The 15,125-nt window shown below is 31.9% G+C and overlaps 1 protein-coding gene across 1 annotated transcript; it reads left to right on the top strand.

Annotated features, from left to right (window-relative positions):
- The first annotated feature begins 936 nt into the window (after positions 1-936).
- On the top strand, positions 937-2,806 carry LOC149546635 (isoeugenol synthase 1-like). Its single transcript, XM_089791311.1, has 5 exons — positions 937-1,220; positions 1,308-1,442; positions 1,537-1,771; positions 1,927-2,130; positions 2,223-2,806. The coding sequence occupies exons 1-5, from the start codon at positions 1,011-1,013 to the stop codon at positions 2,420-2,422; spliced, it is 984 nt and encodes a 327-aa protein (XP_089647437.1). The 5' UTR covers positions 937-1,010; the 3' UTR covers positions 2,423-2,806.
- Positions 2,807-15,125: the final 12,319 nt, after the last annotated feature.

Genomic DNA, 15,125 nt, shown 5'->3' on the forward strand with positions numbered 1-15,125 from the left:
CATACATACACCACGTCTTGATGAAAGTGGTCTAACAATAGTTTTAATGTTTCATCTAAAGACAAGCTGAAAAAAACTAAATGAATATTTGATACATGCGCTAATGAACAACATCCTCATTACTCAAAACTTGAACAAGATAAAAATTAAAAACCCTTAAAGAAGCTTTGATGGTGCAACAGTGGATGGAAATGGAAATAATGAACAACATACAAAAATAAAAAACCCTTAAAGAAGCTTCGATGGTGCAACGGTGGATGGAAATGGAATTATCAACTGCGGAGATAGAGTCTCTACGACATCAATCTTCGATGAAAGTGATCAGACACAAGTAGTGGATTGCCACGTTCAATATAATTAAAAATTAGTATACACTCAAAAAGACTTGATTCTTGGTGGGCTCCTTGTGGATGCCGTCAGTCCTTGGCTCTAAGCCGAAGAGGTTTCAGGCATGAGTGGGCCCATATTAGATTAGTAAAATGTCTATCTTGTGGTCTTCACTAGTTCGTAGCTCGCAGGCTTCGTGCCTCATAGACCTGCCTTGCAGGTCTGAACCCTAAAAAAAAAAAAAAAAAAAAACAACATACACGTTCAACAGCTATGACTTGAAATCTGAAAGTAAAAACCGAAGTTTTAGCTTCTAATTACGATAATCTGTGTATTAAAATAATTTTGTGGGCGGAGGATAATGGGAAATCAATTCTAAACACGGAATCGTTACACACGACGAACGCGAAAGACAATTCTATCGATGACTCTTTGAACACGTTTCATATGACGCCATGATTGAAACACTTCAACAGCTATGACTCGTTCAACAGGTTTCATAAGATGCCAAGATAGAAGTCACGAAATATTTAATATCAAAACATTGAAATTTGAATGGTACTGGATGATTCTAGCAAGAATACATTCTCACACCTACATATATATCCATCTATCTCTTTTCAGGAAAAGATAACAGTTTGTCCTTCTATTTCTTTAACAGAGGAGAAACTGAAATAAGCAGGATGCCGTCCATAGGTGAGAGATGTAATGAGGGAAGGAGCAGGATATTGATTATAGGAGGCACAGGATACCTTGGTAAATATATGGCGAAAGCCAGTGTTTTACTTGGTTACCCTACCTATGTTCTTGTAAGGCCACAATCTCTTACTCCTAATTCCTCCAAAGCCGTCAAACTTGAAGAGTTGAGAGATATGGGTGTTCTTACACTTCAAGTAAGTTATATAATCTAGCTACAAAATTGTTGTTCCCCTTGTCTCTGTTGAAGCTTCCAATTGATTCTTATTGGGTTTTATATACAGGGGTCTCTATATGATCACGAAAGCCTAGTAAATGCATTTAGACAAGTAGATATCATCATATCCTCTCTCGCAGTTCCTCAGCATATGGATCAGCTCAACATCATACGAGCCATCAAGGAAGTTGGGAATATAAAGGTATGAAACAAATTTTGAATGCTTGTATTTTCTGTATTCATTTAAGATGCATAGAACAAATATCTTATTCAACTACTTCCTGTTGTGGAATTAGAGATTTCTCCCCTCCGAGTTTGGCAACGACGTAGATAGGGTGAAAGGTCTCCCTCCCTTTCAGAGTATATGCGATGATAAAAAGACAATCCGCAGGGCCATTGAACAAGCGGGGATTCCTTATTCCTTCATTTCTGCCAACTCTTTTGCAGCTTATTTTGTCGATTATTTTGTCCATCCTCGGCAAGATCCTCAATTGGATGAAGTTGTCATTTATGGCGATGGACTCACAAAAGGTATATCATATCAATTGGGTTTCAATCGGTACAAAATGTGAAAGGAATCACAGAGGGGTAACCGAAAATATCAATACGTCTATGATTATAATGTACATAGGTTGTATTTAAAGCAGGGACACATAGAATTGACCTGTCATTTGAATGTTTTGCAGCGATTTTGAATTTAGAGGACGACGTTGCAGCTTTTACTATTATGGTTGCAAACGACCCAAGAACAGAAAACAGGCTTGTGATTTACAGGCCGCCGGGGAACATAATTAGCCAGAGTGAGCTTGTCTCGTTGTGGGAAAGCAAAACAGGGACCAGTTTTAAAAGAGTTTACTTGTCAGAATCTGAGATGATCAATCTCTCACAGAGTAACTTTCTTATCTCTTTAACCATCTGAGTTTTTCTCATGTATCATGCTTAATCCTCATTATTACTGACATAACACAATACTTGATTGCAGCTCTGCCTCATCCTGATAACATTCCAGTTTGTGTTCTGCATAATATATTTGTGAAAGGCGACCAGACGAACTTTGAATTAGGAGAAGATGATCTTGAGGTTTCAGCGCTCTATCCAGACTACAAATACACTACCATTGACGTCTTCCTCGACGCATCAATCACTGGTCCCCGCGAGACAAAGCTTACTTCCTTCGCCTGAATGTATAACTTTTAATAACCAGAGCACTTTTTTGAACATAATATTTTTACCTGTTATGTGGAGGTAAGAAATCTTACGAGATGTCAGAGGCCCACTATTCTTAAGGCGACCTTAGCAGAAAGTACAGTATAAATGTAACTTTTATATTGTGTGGACCAGTACTATTTATATTGTCTAGACCAGTCATTTTGGTCAACTGTGTTTCATTTGGCGGATAGATGTTCCCTCCATGGGAATAACGTTTTAAGGGAAAAATATGTATTCCCATAGATTTATAATGAAATTTACAAGTCATTGTGAGCTTTACATTACTGGATATATATATATATATATATCAATCAGTAAGAAATTATATTAAGATTAATTATTATGTGTTGTGATGAATTATTATTATTATTTAGTAAGTTCAAATGGACTCAAATCAGACTTCCTAAATAAAAGATTTACAATTTATCCTTTTATTGTACCCACTCTTGCATAATCTTAATATTATTTTAAAATTAATTTTAAAAATTAATATTTATCTAATTGTTTCTATAGTTCATCAATAATTTATTTTATCCTTCTAATCTAATTCATTAAATAAGCTTAATCAATTAATTCTAGCTTGAAATCGTTAATATAAATTACAATTATTAAGATAGATTAACCTCTTTTTAGCACAAAGTTCCAATTTTAATCTAACATCATTTATACTAAATAAATTATTTTCTATTTTAATCCTAAGCATTCATGTTTAAGTCTTTGATAATAATAATAAATGGTAATTCAGCTTTTTCACATGTGTTCTCAATCCCACTCTTTAGTTACATGCTAAAATGACTATGTTGAGTTGAAGGAGTTTTAAATGTGAGCCACATTCCATAAACATTCCTAGGTGTTTCAATTCTAGATTAATATGGCAGTTACTACATGGTTTGTTGGTCAAACTAGAGATTAAAATATCAAAAAGACTAACTATTATATTATAAATTGTTGATAAATGAAGATAATTTGAAACCTATTGCATAATAGGATAATAAATAATCGTGCACTTGGTGGTAGCATTTATGAACATTATTTAATTTTCATTTATTCTAAAGAAGAGTAAATAGAATTATGTAAAAATAATAGATATCGACACCATTAACTATGCTATCTAAACATAAGTAGTATAAAATTTAATTCAATAGATAATATATGAGAAATATAAAAAGGTTAAAGGCGCAAGTGAAATCTAGTAATTTAAAGCTCATAATGACATGTAAATCAATACAAATTTAAAGGAATACAAATTTAAATATATGAGAAAAATAATATAATCAATCAATTGTCAATTTTATTCAATGTTCAGAGGAGTAACTCTTTTAAGAAGCAATTAATTCTCTATGCAAAAAGTTCCTAAAATATTATATGGAAGATAAACAATTAGTATTAATATATTTAATTATTTTATAATAGTAAATCAATGATAGAGGTAATTATCATTAGTAGTTATTTCAACAAAAATTATCCTTCTCGTGTTTAGTCGTCAATGGATTGGGTTTTAAATAATTGGGAATTTGTCAATGAAGTTGTTGAAATTGATAGTGGCAACATGAAAAAAGTATTTAATGGGCTCGTAGGATTATACAATCAATTATTTTTAATAGAATTTACACCCTCTTGTTCTTATACAAGGTTTTCTACTCTATACATTAGTTCATATAACCTAACATTAGAATAAAGGGATTTAGAATTAGTTTAGATGTGGTCAACCAAATAGGTATCTTCCAGGGCCATGACTTCAATTATTTTGATAGTTCAAGAAACCATATTTTCTTTAATGTCAATTTAAACACTTTGAGCTCATTACCCTTTTGGTTGTTCCTTAAATTCAAAAATAATGGTCTCACCATTGAGCATCTAATCTTAGTTTTTACTAGCTATGAAATAATCTAGGTCATTTGACTTTAGCTTTCTATAGTTAAACATAAAAAAAAATTCTTATTTTGTAAGGATATTGCCAGTAATACCAATCTAATTATAACAAAGTGCCTTTGGTAGATTAGTAAAACTAGGAAATATTATAGGAACCCTTTGGCCTAGTATTTTCCAATAAATATTTAAATTTGTCTAAGGTAATTATTTAGTCCATTATGCTGTAGGTCTAGTCTACTTTTTGTGTACAAAAAAAAGTTGGGTCACTTCTATATATTCTTTTATAAGACTGATGTGATTCAATGAGAAATGATACACCCTTGATTAGACAAAGAACCTACCTTGAGAAATTTAATGTGAAGCAATGCAATAACCCTTGAAAAGGGTTGAATAATAAAAAGTTTATATAAAGTGATAAAAAAAATTGTGCCAACCAGAATTCGTATGAGCGTAGGTACACATTTTTGTTACTCACAATGGGTGAAGTGAAGAAGTACATGATAATTCTCTTCTCCTTTTAGGATATTCTAAAATTTGGACTCTAGCATCTAATCTCTAGTCAATTGAGTAACCTTGAGTTGGGCTTCAAGGTTTATGGGAAAAAAATCCCCAAAGAATGACCCATAAGAAAACATGCTTTTTATAGATGATTCCTCCCCACTTTGATAATTAACATTTGAGGAGTGGAATGACTCCAAAGAGACATCTTTTTTAATCTAGAGATTCAATAATTATTAAATTTCTTAGGTGTGCCCTACTTGTTGCACTAATAATTTGAGTCATTCAAAAACTTGGTAGCATTTTACGGCCTTAATCTCTTGTTGAGACTACAATGATTGGTTTGAGTAAAGTTGCTTACTAGAAACCTTTTAGTTAGCTTTTTCTTGGTTCACCTTGGAAGGTGTCTTAATCTTTGTGTGGGGAACAATCCAAGTAGACTACCGAGATCTTTTGAAGAATTTTACACTTACCATTTGTACTTAATAGTACACAATTGCCAATGGAGTTTCTTTGAATGTGAGGTCCAATAGTCTAGTAATATGTTAGTACTCATGAGACACTTAGCACGGGGAAGGATTTTGGTTATCAAGCCAGTTTCTTTTTAGGGATAGATTTTGTTTATTACATACTTTCTTTTTGAGTATCTTTTTCACCTCCTCCTTCCAAGTTTATTTTCCCTTTGTTCGATTATTTGTGACAATTGATTACATTATACCTTCAAGCCATAGGAAGAGAATCCAAAAAACTAGGGAAACTTATACATGTTCAAAATAACATACTATATATTTTTAAGTGGTGAGTGAACTATCTTGTGTCTTGTGTGTGTGCTCTACCAAACAATTCTCTCACAAAAAAATTCAAAATATTATTCAAACTGGTTCTAGAAGTTGTCAAAATCTCTCAAGCATAGTAAACAATCAAAGCACTAAGTCAAATAATACTTTTTAGGTCAAACTATTAACAAATTTTCATTTCCAAATTTTTGTATGACATGTTGGTCTAGCTTTTGTTTTATGACATTGGGTTCTATCATATGCCCTTCAACCAAATTATGATTCTATTTTTGGAGTTCTATCATTTTATTTAGGAACTTCAATTATGCTATCCCATATTTTTCACATCTATGGAGATTTCTATTGGAAAACTTAACTCCCTAATGTTGTACATTTCCAATGATTAAACTTTGATGAGCATTTCTTTAGGTCTTGTTACTCTTGGTTCCTTTTTGATTTTTGGTGTATCGTAGTAGGTTAGGACTACATTTTTTATTGAAAAGAAGGCTTAATCTACTTGACTATGAAGTTTTGGTCAATAGATTATATATTTGGCTTAAATGTCATATAAATAGCATTATGTGCTTATGGGGATAAATTATAAGGACTCTTGCAGAGTTGATTGAGTGCTAATGTGTTGTATTCATGACTTAGTTTTCCATTCATGTGAAAATATATGCTTTATTTTTATTTTTCATAGAGTTTTGGTAGAATTTTTACTGTGCAAGTTTAGAGGATGTAAATTTAAATTTTTTGGACTTATATTAGAATTTAGGAACATGTCCTAATGCTCTAGCTATGTTCACTAGAATTTTCATGAAGATTTGTGGATGTTATTAAAGATTTGTTGAAAACTATTCTTAGAATAGGTTGTGAGAAATAGAGTACTAATATTCGAGTTATAACTTTTCAAAAAGGTAAAAGTCTTTATCATTGGGCTTGAATTTAGGTTAAGCACACGTTTGTGATGTTTTCTTCAACATGGAAGAATGTTGTGATCATTTTATAAAGACTTGTGAAGGATAGCATGTGGGTTGTTTCTTGCCAGCCAACTTTTTTTTAGCATTCTTTTGGAAATTGTAAATAGTTATGTAACATGTAATGCAATATATTACTGTGGTCCTATATTATTCATTAAAAAATTTAAATCGTCAAGGGTGACATAATTAATTGTTTTAGGACTCGGTATAAAGGAAATATTGTTTTTTGGTTGTAAGTGTGTATCGATGTGTTCTAATATAGGATCATTCTAATATGAACAAATCCTAAGATTAGAGTAGAGATTGGTGATGATGTTGTGTTAAGTAATTAAAATAAATCTACTGGAAAGTTAATTTGGTATTTAGTTAGTTCAATCTTAGATATGTTAGCCTAACAACTATTTATTGAAGATAATTTAGAAGCAATTTGGACAGTGTGTTTAGTTGACTTCCTATAAACTCTTAACACATTTTGAATAGCTCCTAACAGGGTTGGAATCTCCTAGAAAGGATTCAAATTCTCCTAAGAGAGACTCATATGTATAGATTATATTTATTTTAATTCATATTTTAGGAACATTGATATTTTTACATCATCATGCGGGCATCATTCCAATTGGGCTTTTCCCTCTGATCATTAGTTTCCCTAGTTAACATATCTTTTTTCACTATTCATGATTGTTGTCTGTTGGTTGCTGCATTGATTTCTTGCATGTTTTTAATTTAATATATTTTATAAAATATGTTTAAGAAGACAACTTATTCACCTCCCAGTTGTGTTAGAGAACTTTACTTTCTAACAATTGGCATCATAACTATTAAGAATTGTGTCTCAACCTTCCAAGCTTTTTCTTAAAAACACCAATTTTTTGTTAGAAAACTCTAGAATTTGTTTGTGGTAGTTTTCCACATGTTTATGAGTTGGAAAATGGTGTACAATTTGTTAAAAATGTGTCTACTCTCTAGAACAATGTAGAAGATCTATTTTTAGAGTGTAAACAACTCATTAGATGACTTTTATGGGGGTCTAGATAAGAGGACAAAATTATGGACGAAAATGCTATTCTTGGAGTTACAAATGATAAGTGGATAACATGTGGCATGGTTGTTTTGCCCATTGTTTTGGCCCATGATCTTGTAAGACCACAAATGGTTTCCAAGTTGTAAATCACTATAAAGGGAGCGCTTGGGGTGGTGTTTGAATCATCGAATTTAGTTTCCAAGACTGGGTGCTAGAAGGAGTGTCTATTTGAGTTTGAGTCTGAGTTCGAGTTGTGGTGATGTGCTCCTATAAGAACTTGCATTACAAGTGTATTGTAATCTGCTTGATTTGAGAATATATTGTGAGCTCTGGAGAGTGGGATTTTTCTCCTAGAAGGGTTTCCCCATGATAATCATTATGTTATGCATTCATTGTTATTTTAATTATGTTATTATGCATTTCTTGATATCTATGCAATAGTTAGTTCAATTTGCATAATCATCCCCTCAAAGATTAGTGTAGGAAGCAATTCCACACACCTTAGCTTCCTTACAAGTGGTATCAGAGCCTAGCCAATTTTGGTTCTATTTGTTGGGTTTAGGGATTTTTGAGTTTATCAAGGTTTGAGTGGGAGCTTGTGCAGAGGTTTTTTATTTCTATGTTGCAGGATTGCACAGATGGCAAGCATATCAAGGAGGTGTTTGAATCATCAAGTTTAGTTTGAAAGGCTGGTGCTAGAAGGATCATCTCTTTAAGTCCAAGTCCAAGGTCAAGTTGTGGTGGTGTTCTCCTATAAGAACTTGCATTGCAAGTGTGTTGTAATCTTTTAGATTTAAGAATACATTGTGTGGGTTTTGAAGGGTGGGTTTTTTCTCCCAGAAGGGTTTCCCCATGGTAATCATTTTGCAATGACTTCATTGTTATTTTGATTAAGTTATTATGCATTTCTTGAGACCTCTACAATAGTTAGTGAAGTTTGCATAATTGTCCTCTCAAAGATTAGTGTAGGAAGCAATTCTGCGCACCTTAGCTTCCTTATAAGTGGTATTGATGTAAAGAAGTTTTATAGCACAAACATTGAAATGTGGAAGATGAAGATGGAAGATCTATTGATTGATCGAGATCTATGTGATGTAGTCAATGAAAAGAAGATGAGGTCTATAGATCCAACTTAAGCTGCAAAATATGATGTGAGGGACAAAAAAGCTAAAAGTCTCATCAGATCATATCTTCCAGACTCTATACTAATTAATGTCCATGAAGAACCTACAATGAAGAAGCATTGGAAGAAGCTAAGTGAGATCTATCAAGAAAAATCACTTGCGAACAATATTTTCTCGAGGAAGAAGTTGTATTCTTTGAGAATGGAATAAGGTGGATGAATTTTTCAGCATCTTGAAAGTTTTAATATGTTGCTGACTTGGTTGACCTCAGTTGGAGAGTGGATGGATGAAGAGGAGAGCTTCCAAATGTTGCAATGTTCATTTCCAAACTCATGGGACAGCTTGTCATGGCTATAGGGATCACTTCAGTCATCTTAAAGATGGAGGACATTGTTGGTTCTCTACTTTCTAAAGAGATGAGAAGGAAGGTCTGTCTGAATGCCAAGTCATATTTGATTGGTTGAGGAAGACCAAAGGAAAGAGGCAAGAATGACAAGTAGCATGGCCATTCTAATACCAATAATAAGGGGAGATCAAAATCTCATGGTAAGTCCAAGGGGATCCTTTGGAATTGTGGCAAACCCAGACACTTCCAAAGGGACTGCAAAGACGAAAAGAAAAAGAGGAAGAAGAAAGATTCTAATTTTGAGGCTGCGAAGGAAGATGGAGATTTTTTCATTATAGCCTTGGCCTCTCATGCAGGTGATAGTGCATGATTGATAGACTCAAGTGCATCTTCTCACATGACTGCTCATAGAAATTGGTTTAGTAAATATGAAAAGTTTTATTGTGGTAAGGTGTATTTGGGTGATAACTTGGTTCTGGATATTGTTGGTCACGGAAGTATTCATGTGAAATTTTATGATGGAAGAATTAGAAGATTTGATGGTGTCTTGCATATCCTAGGACTAGTGAGGAGTTTTTTTAATCTATTAGTAAACTTAAAAATGCAGGTGTACATATATAGTTTTCTAAAGTAGGTGTGGAAATGGTGAGAGGTGCTATGGTAATAGCAAGAGGAAGTAGATTGGGTAAATTGTACCAGCTTGTTGCATGCATAGTTGAGTGCAATAGTTCTTATGATAAGATTGTGAAGAGGACTAATTTTTTGGAGAAGGGGAGGGTTTCTCTTTGAACATATGGTCATGGCTTCTAGGTAGCCAAGGGTGTCCTATCTACTAAATCAAAGTTACATGGAGACAAAACTATGTTATGGCACTAGAGATTTGGCCACATAGGTAAGAAAGGTCCACAAACCTTAAAGAATAGAAACCTTGTTGATGGGTTGAATGACTTCAATCTTGATTTTTTTTTTTTTAACATTGTATCTATGGTAAACATAACTGCCTTCAATTTTACTCAAGTTCTCTTAAGTCCTCATGTATTTTGGATCTAATCCATTCAGATGTATTTGATCCACTTGATGTTCCTTCTATTGGTAGATCAATTTATTACATTTCTTTCATTGATGATTTTAGTAGAAGAACATTGGTTGATTTTCTTAGAAGTGAAGCTGAAGTTTTTGGCCATGAACAAATTTTTTATAGCAATGGTTGAGTTGCAAACTAGAAAGAAGATAAATCATTTGAGAGGTGGTGAATATTGCGTGAATGTTTTTGACACATTTTGTAAAGATATTGGTATTAAAGAGAGAAGACAATTCTATATTCTCCAAAATAGAATGGAGTTACAAAAAGAATGAATAGGACCTTAATGGAGAAGGCTAGGAGTATGCTAAGTGGAGTTAGATTGTTACAAAATTTATGGGCCAAAGTTGTAGCCACTACTTGCTACCTGATGAATAGGTCTCATCATTAGCTCTTGTTCATAAGACACCAGTGAAAGCATGTTCAGGCCATAAGCCTTCACTTAGATATCTGAGAGTTTTTGGTTTTAAGGCATATGCTCATGTGCTAAAGGAGAAGTAGACAAAATTGGATAACAAAGTTTCCAAATGTATCTTCATCAGATATAGTTATGGTGTGAAAGGATACAAGCTTTGGGATCATATTGCACAAAAGGTATTTTACTCCAAAAGTGTAAGTTTTAGAGAAATTGAGACTTCTTATGTTATAGTATAGTTGAAATAGATAAAAGAAAAGAAAGATGTGATTCAAATTGCTGCTACACTTGAGAAATTTGAATCAAGGCCCTTAGAAAGACAAGTTGCTGAAGAGAGCTCTATGAGTTTGGAATCATTAGAGGAAGATGGAGAACTTGATCATGAACTTGAACCTGAACCTAAACCAAATCTTGTTTGAAGTTCTAGTAGATAGAGGAAAGTACCATAGATGTATGGATATTCTCTTGATTATTGGAGGTGTATATTTGCTTTGAATGCTAATATTGATGAACTAAAATCTGCAGAAGAGGATCTTGGTATGAATAGTTTAGAGTCTTGGAAGATAGCCATGGAAGAAGTGATGGTAGCTCTTAAGAGGAATGACATGTGGGACCTTGTACCATTTCCTCTAGGATAGAATCTTGTTGGTTGTAAATGGGTGTTCAAAAGGAAGATGGGTTTAGATGGAAGCATTGAGAAGTATAAAACACTTTTGGTTGCAAAAGGTTACTCCCAGGATGTAGGAATTGATTATGGTGAAATTTTTTCTCCTATAGCAAAAATGAAATCCATTCAATTTTTACTTTCTATTATAGTAGCTTATGATTGAGAAGTTGAGTAGATGGATTTGAAGACAACTTTCCTTCATGGAGATTTGGAGGAAGAAATTTATATGACACAACCAAAGCAATTTGTGGTGAAAGATCAAAGTCATTTGGTCTGCAAATTTTTGATACATATGTATTGAGTTTAGAATTTGTGTGATTCAAATCTGATCATTGTATATACTACAAGTCTAATGGTGATTATTTCCTGGTGAGTGCCTTCTATGTTGATGACATGTTTTTTTTTGGAAAAGGAAAAGGTTTGATTGTAGAATTAAAATCTTAGCTCTCAGCAAAGTTTGAAATGAAAGATCTTGGCACAGCAAGGTATGTTCTAGGAATGGAGATTATAAGAGATAGGAAAAATAGAAATCTTTGGCTAGGATAGAGTTCTCTAAGTCTAGGTGCACCCACAATAATGGGATACACTTTTTTTCCTAAACTCACACTGAATTGTGAATTTTCAAGAAAACTTTCGCTTTTAGATGCAAATTGCCATTTAATGGTTAGGAATTTGAAGATGAAGTAAATTAGAATCTTTTAGGACTTTCTGCATAGACTCCAAATATATTTTTTAATTGATTTATTGAATTATTTTTTCTATAACGAAAATTGGTATGTTATCAAAAACCTATTTTTTTAAAAGTGACATTTTTTTTGACACATAACTTGTTTTCTAAAATAGATATCAATGTGATTCCTTCAAATTTAGTTTGTTAACACCCATACCAAACCCATGGAGGTGATCTAATATCTTCATCTTTACTATTTCATATTTTTATTAGAGCTTAAAATTGACCTAACACAGATTTGGACATACATGGCTTTTGACACATAACTTATTATATATTTACCCAATTTTAATTATTTTTTTATTGAAAGAGGATTAGAATACGAAGACCATAGTTATTTTTCAATTTTTTTTTAATCTCTTAGTTACTATTTTTCCATTAGCCTCCAATATATAGGTTTATTTTTTTATAAAAAAACTCTATTCAATTCATGTGCAAAAATGTATATCTAAAAAATTCAAAATTTAGCAAATTCATAGTCATTAGAAAGTTCATTCAGTTTACTTCTATCATGAAAAAGAACATGACTTTAGTGCTCCATCTGAACTTGGTAATGGAGCTTTGAAGCCATCAAATCATAGTAAACCTCCTCCAACTTCCAAAAATCCAAAATTTTCTTAGTTTCGATAGAAACCAAGTTTCTATTGAAATAAAAATAATGAGTTTCAATAGAAACTAAAGATTCTAGTTTCAATCGAAACTAGAAACCTTAACCATGTGGGTTAAAGTGGGCAGCTCTAGTTTCGATTGAAACTAGAGCAACTAGCTTCGATTGAAACTAGTAACTCTAGTTTTGATCGAAACTAGAGTTGACCCTAAGGGCTTTTAAAAAAAATCAATTAGAAATTGTCATATAAATAATAATTTTCTTTTTCAATTATAACATTCAAATCCACACAAATAATTCACACTTCAATTAGGAGGGAGGAAATATTTTGCAACTTTTGTTTTCGAGTTTTGGAAAAATAATTTGTGACATGGGAAATAAAGGTAAAAGGAAAAGTAAATATTCACAAAGCCGAACTAGCGAAGAAGAAGAAGATCATCAAAAAACATTAGCAAGATATTATAGTGGGCAACGTATGTACATGTGCAATATATTTTTTCCGATGCATATTTAGTTCATATAGTGTGCAATCGTATTATAGACTTTTTTTATGTATATAGTTAGGATTAGGGTTTATCCAATTAGGAATATGGTAAATATAAATTTAGGGTTATTATTAACTTAATATTAAGCATTAATTGAATTATGAATATTTAGCATTAGGTTTTGTTAAAGTATGAATATTTAGTTCTATTAGGGTGTATTAGACTATGGTTTTTAAATTATGAATATTTACAATTTTATAGTTTATTACATTATGGTTTTTAAATTATGAATATTTATAAATAGGGTTTATTACATTATGGTTTATAAATTATTAATATTTATAATTAGGGTTTATTAGATTATGGTTTTTTTAAATTATGAATATTTACAATTAAGGTTTATTAGATTAAATGGTTTTTAAATTATGAATATATATTTAGAATTTGGGTATATTTTAATTATGGTGTTTTAAATTATGAATTTAGGTAGGACATAGTGAAACAAGACAACCTAGTAAGATTGCAGAAGGTTCATCCCAAGTTCAAAACTATGTGTATGCACACATCTCTCACAATTATAATCTCTAGAAATTATAGATTTGTACCTAGGTGTAGAGGAAAATTTTATATCTTTGATTTTTAGTTTTAGAGACAAATCTGCAAGTACAAACTTGCTTGATTTTATTTGTTATATCGTGCACATGCAGTAGTAGATGATAAAATTGTTGGACATGAGGAAATTGAAAATGAAGCATTGGATATTGAAGAAGAACCACCTAAAGTTTAGATAAAATTTTATTTAATAGTTCATTTCTTATGTTATATATACACATATGTGGACACTAAAGAAAACTTGTATCTTAAGTCTTTATTTTAATTTTTCTTGGAGCCCAAGATCAAAAAATGAATGTGAATGTTATTCTAGCTCAAAGTTTGAAGAGAAAAATTAATCATAGAAACATAGATCATTTAATTAAAATGGATGTGGGAAAATTGAGAGAATATGCTAGTAAACCTACACATACTATGAAGAGAAAATTCAATAAAAAGTCTAAAGAAATAATTGCATGATTTAAGAATCTTGATACAGTGGAGAAAACTCGACTATTATCAATTTCACTTCTTAAAGATGAATTAAAAGAGCCATTGAAACTATTGGGTATAGATACAAGTGTAAAAATGAGGAACACTTCTAAACTACAAAAAGATATTTTGGAAGTGTTAAGGAAGCGTTACACTCCATTAGGAAAAAATCTAGGTCTACAGATAAATCCATTGCACGAAGAGTGATACTAACATCTATTTTAAATACAAAATTATGGCAAAAAAGACAAATCTCTTGAATTTAATCTCATATTGGGTATATTTGAAAGATGATATTACATTATCTTAAAAGGAGAAACAATTTGGATGATAGTACATTAGAAGGAAACTGGACACTAATGGGTAGAGTTACTCAATCTAATAGGATTGTGGAAACAATTAAGAACTTAGTCATTCAATTTTGGATTGATAATACTTTTCCTCCAGCAAATAGAAGATATATAATCAAGAAGAGGATTGGGCCTAAGGAGTATCTTCAACATGCAAAAAATTGGTTGGATGTCACACAACATGAATTGTATCTCTCATTTTGTAATTTAAATCCCGATGTGAAGATTGGAAAAACAATGTTTGGAAGCTTGAAACCCTATATTGTGAAGATAAATAGATATTTCAAAACATGTTTTCGTTGATATCATGTTGAATTTTATTTTTACTATCAAGGGTTTAGAAAGATGATAGAAGAAAGTGGTGGTTCTCAAAATTTTTTTCATAAACGTTTGAGCCAATTCATAACATCAATCTCATGTGACAAATCAAATGATCGTGCACTATGTGAAATAGATTGCATAAGAGGAACTTGTAAAACATGTGGTAACTTGACCAAATTTCCTTTGAGAGATGAAGATACTAATATGATGAGGATAGAAAAATATGAGATACAAGTACATAAAGTCAAAAACAAAAGTTGGAAAAGAATCAACAAGGTTAGAATATGTAGAGGATGACATACCTGCTGCAAAATTTATGT

This window comes from Cupressus sempervirens, chromosome 7, assembly GCF_028749045.1.
Source record: "Cupressus sempervirens isolate cs-2001-9-10 chromosome 7, ASM2874904v1, whole genome shotgun sequence".
Classification (NCBI taxonomy): domain Eukaryota; kingdom Viridiplantae; phylum Streptophyta; class Pinopsida; order Cupressales; family Cupressaceae; genus Cupressus; species Cupressus sempervirens.

Bases quoted from the DNA above. Each gene is read 5' to 3' on its own strand.
- LOC149546635 (XM_089791311.1), top strand. From the start codon at position 1,011: ATGCCGTCCATAGGTGAGAGATGTAATGAGGGAAGGAGCAGGATATTG. The intron at 1,221-1,307 runs GTAAGTTATATA...TTTTATATACAG, and splicing joins TGGGTGTTCTTACACTTCAA to GGGTCTCTATATGATCACGA. The intron at 2,131-2,222 runs GTAACTTTCTTA...ACTTGATTGCAG, and splicing joins GATGATCAATCTCTCACAGA to CTCTGCCTCATCCTGATAAC.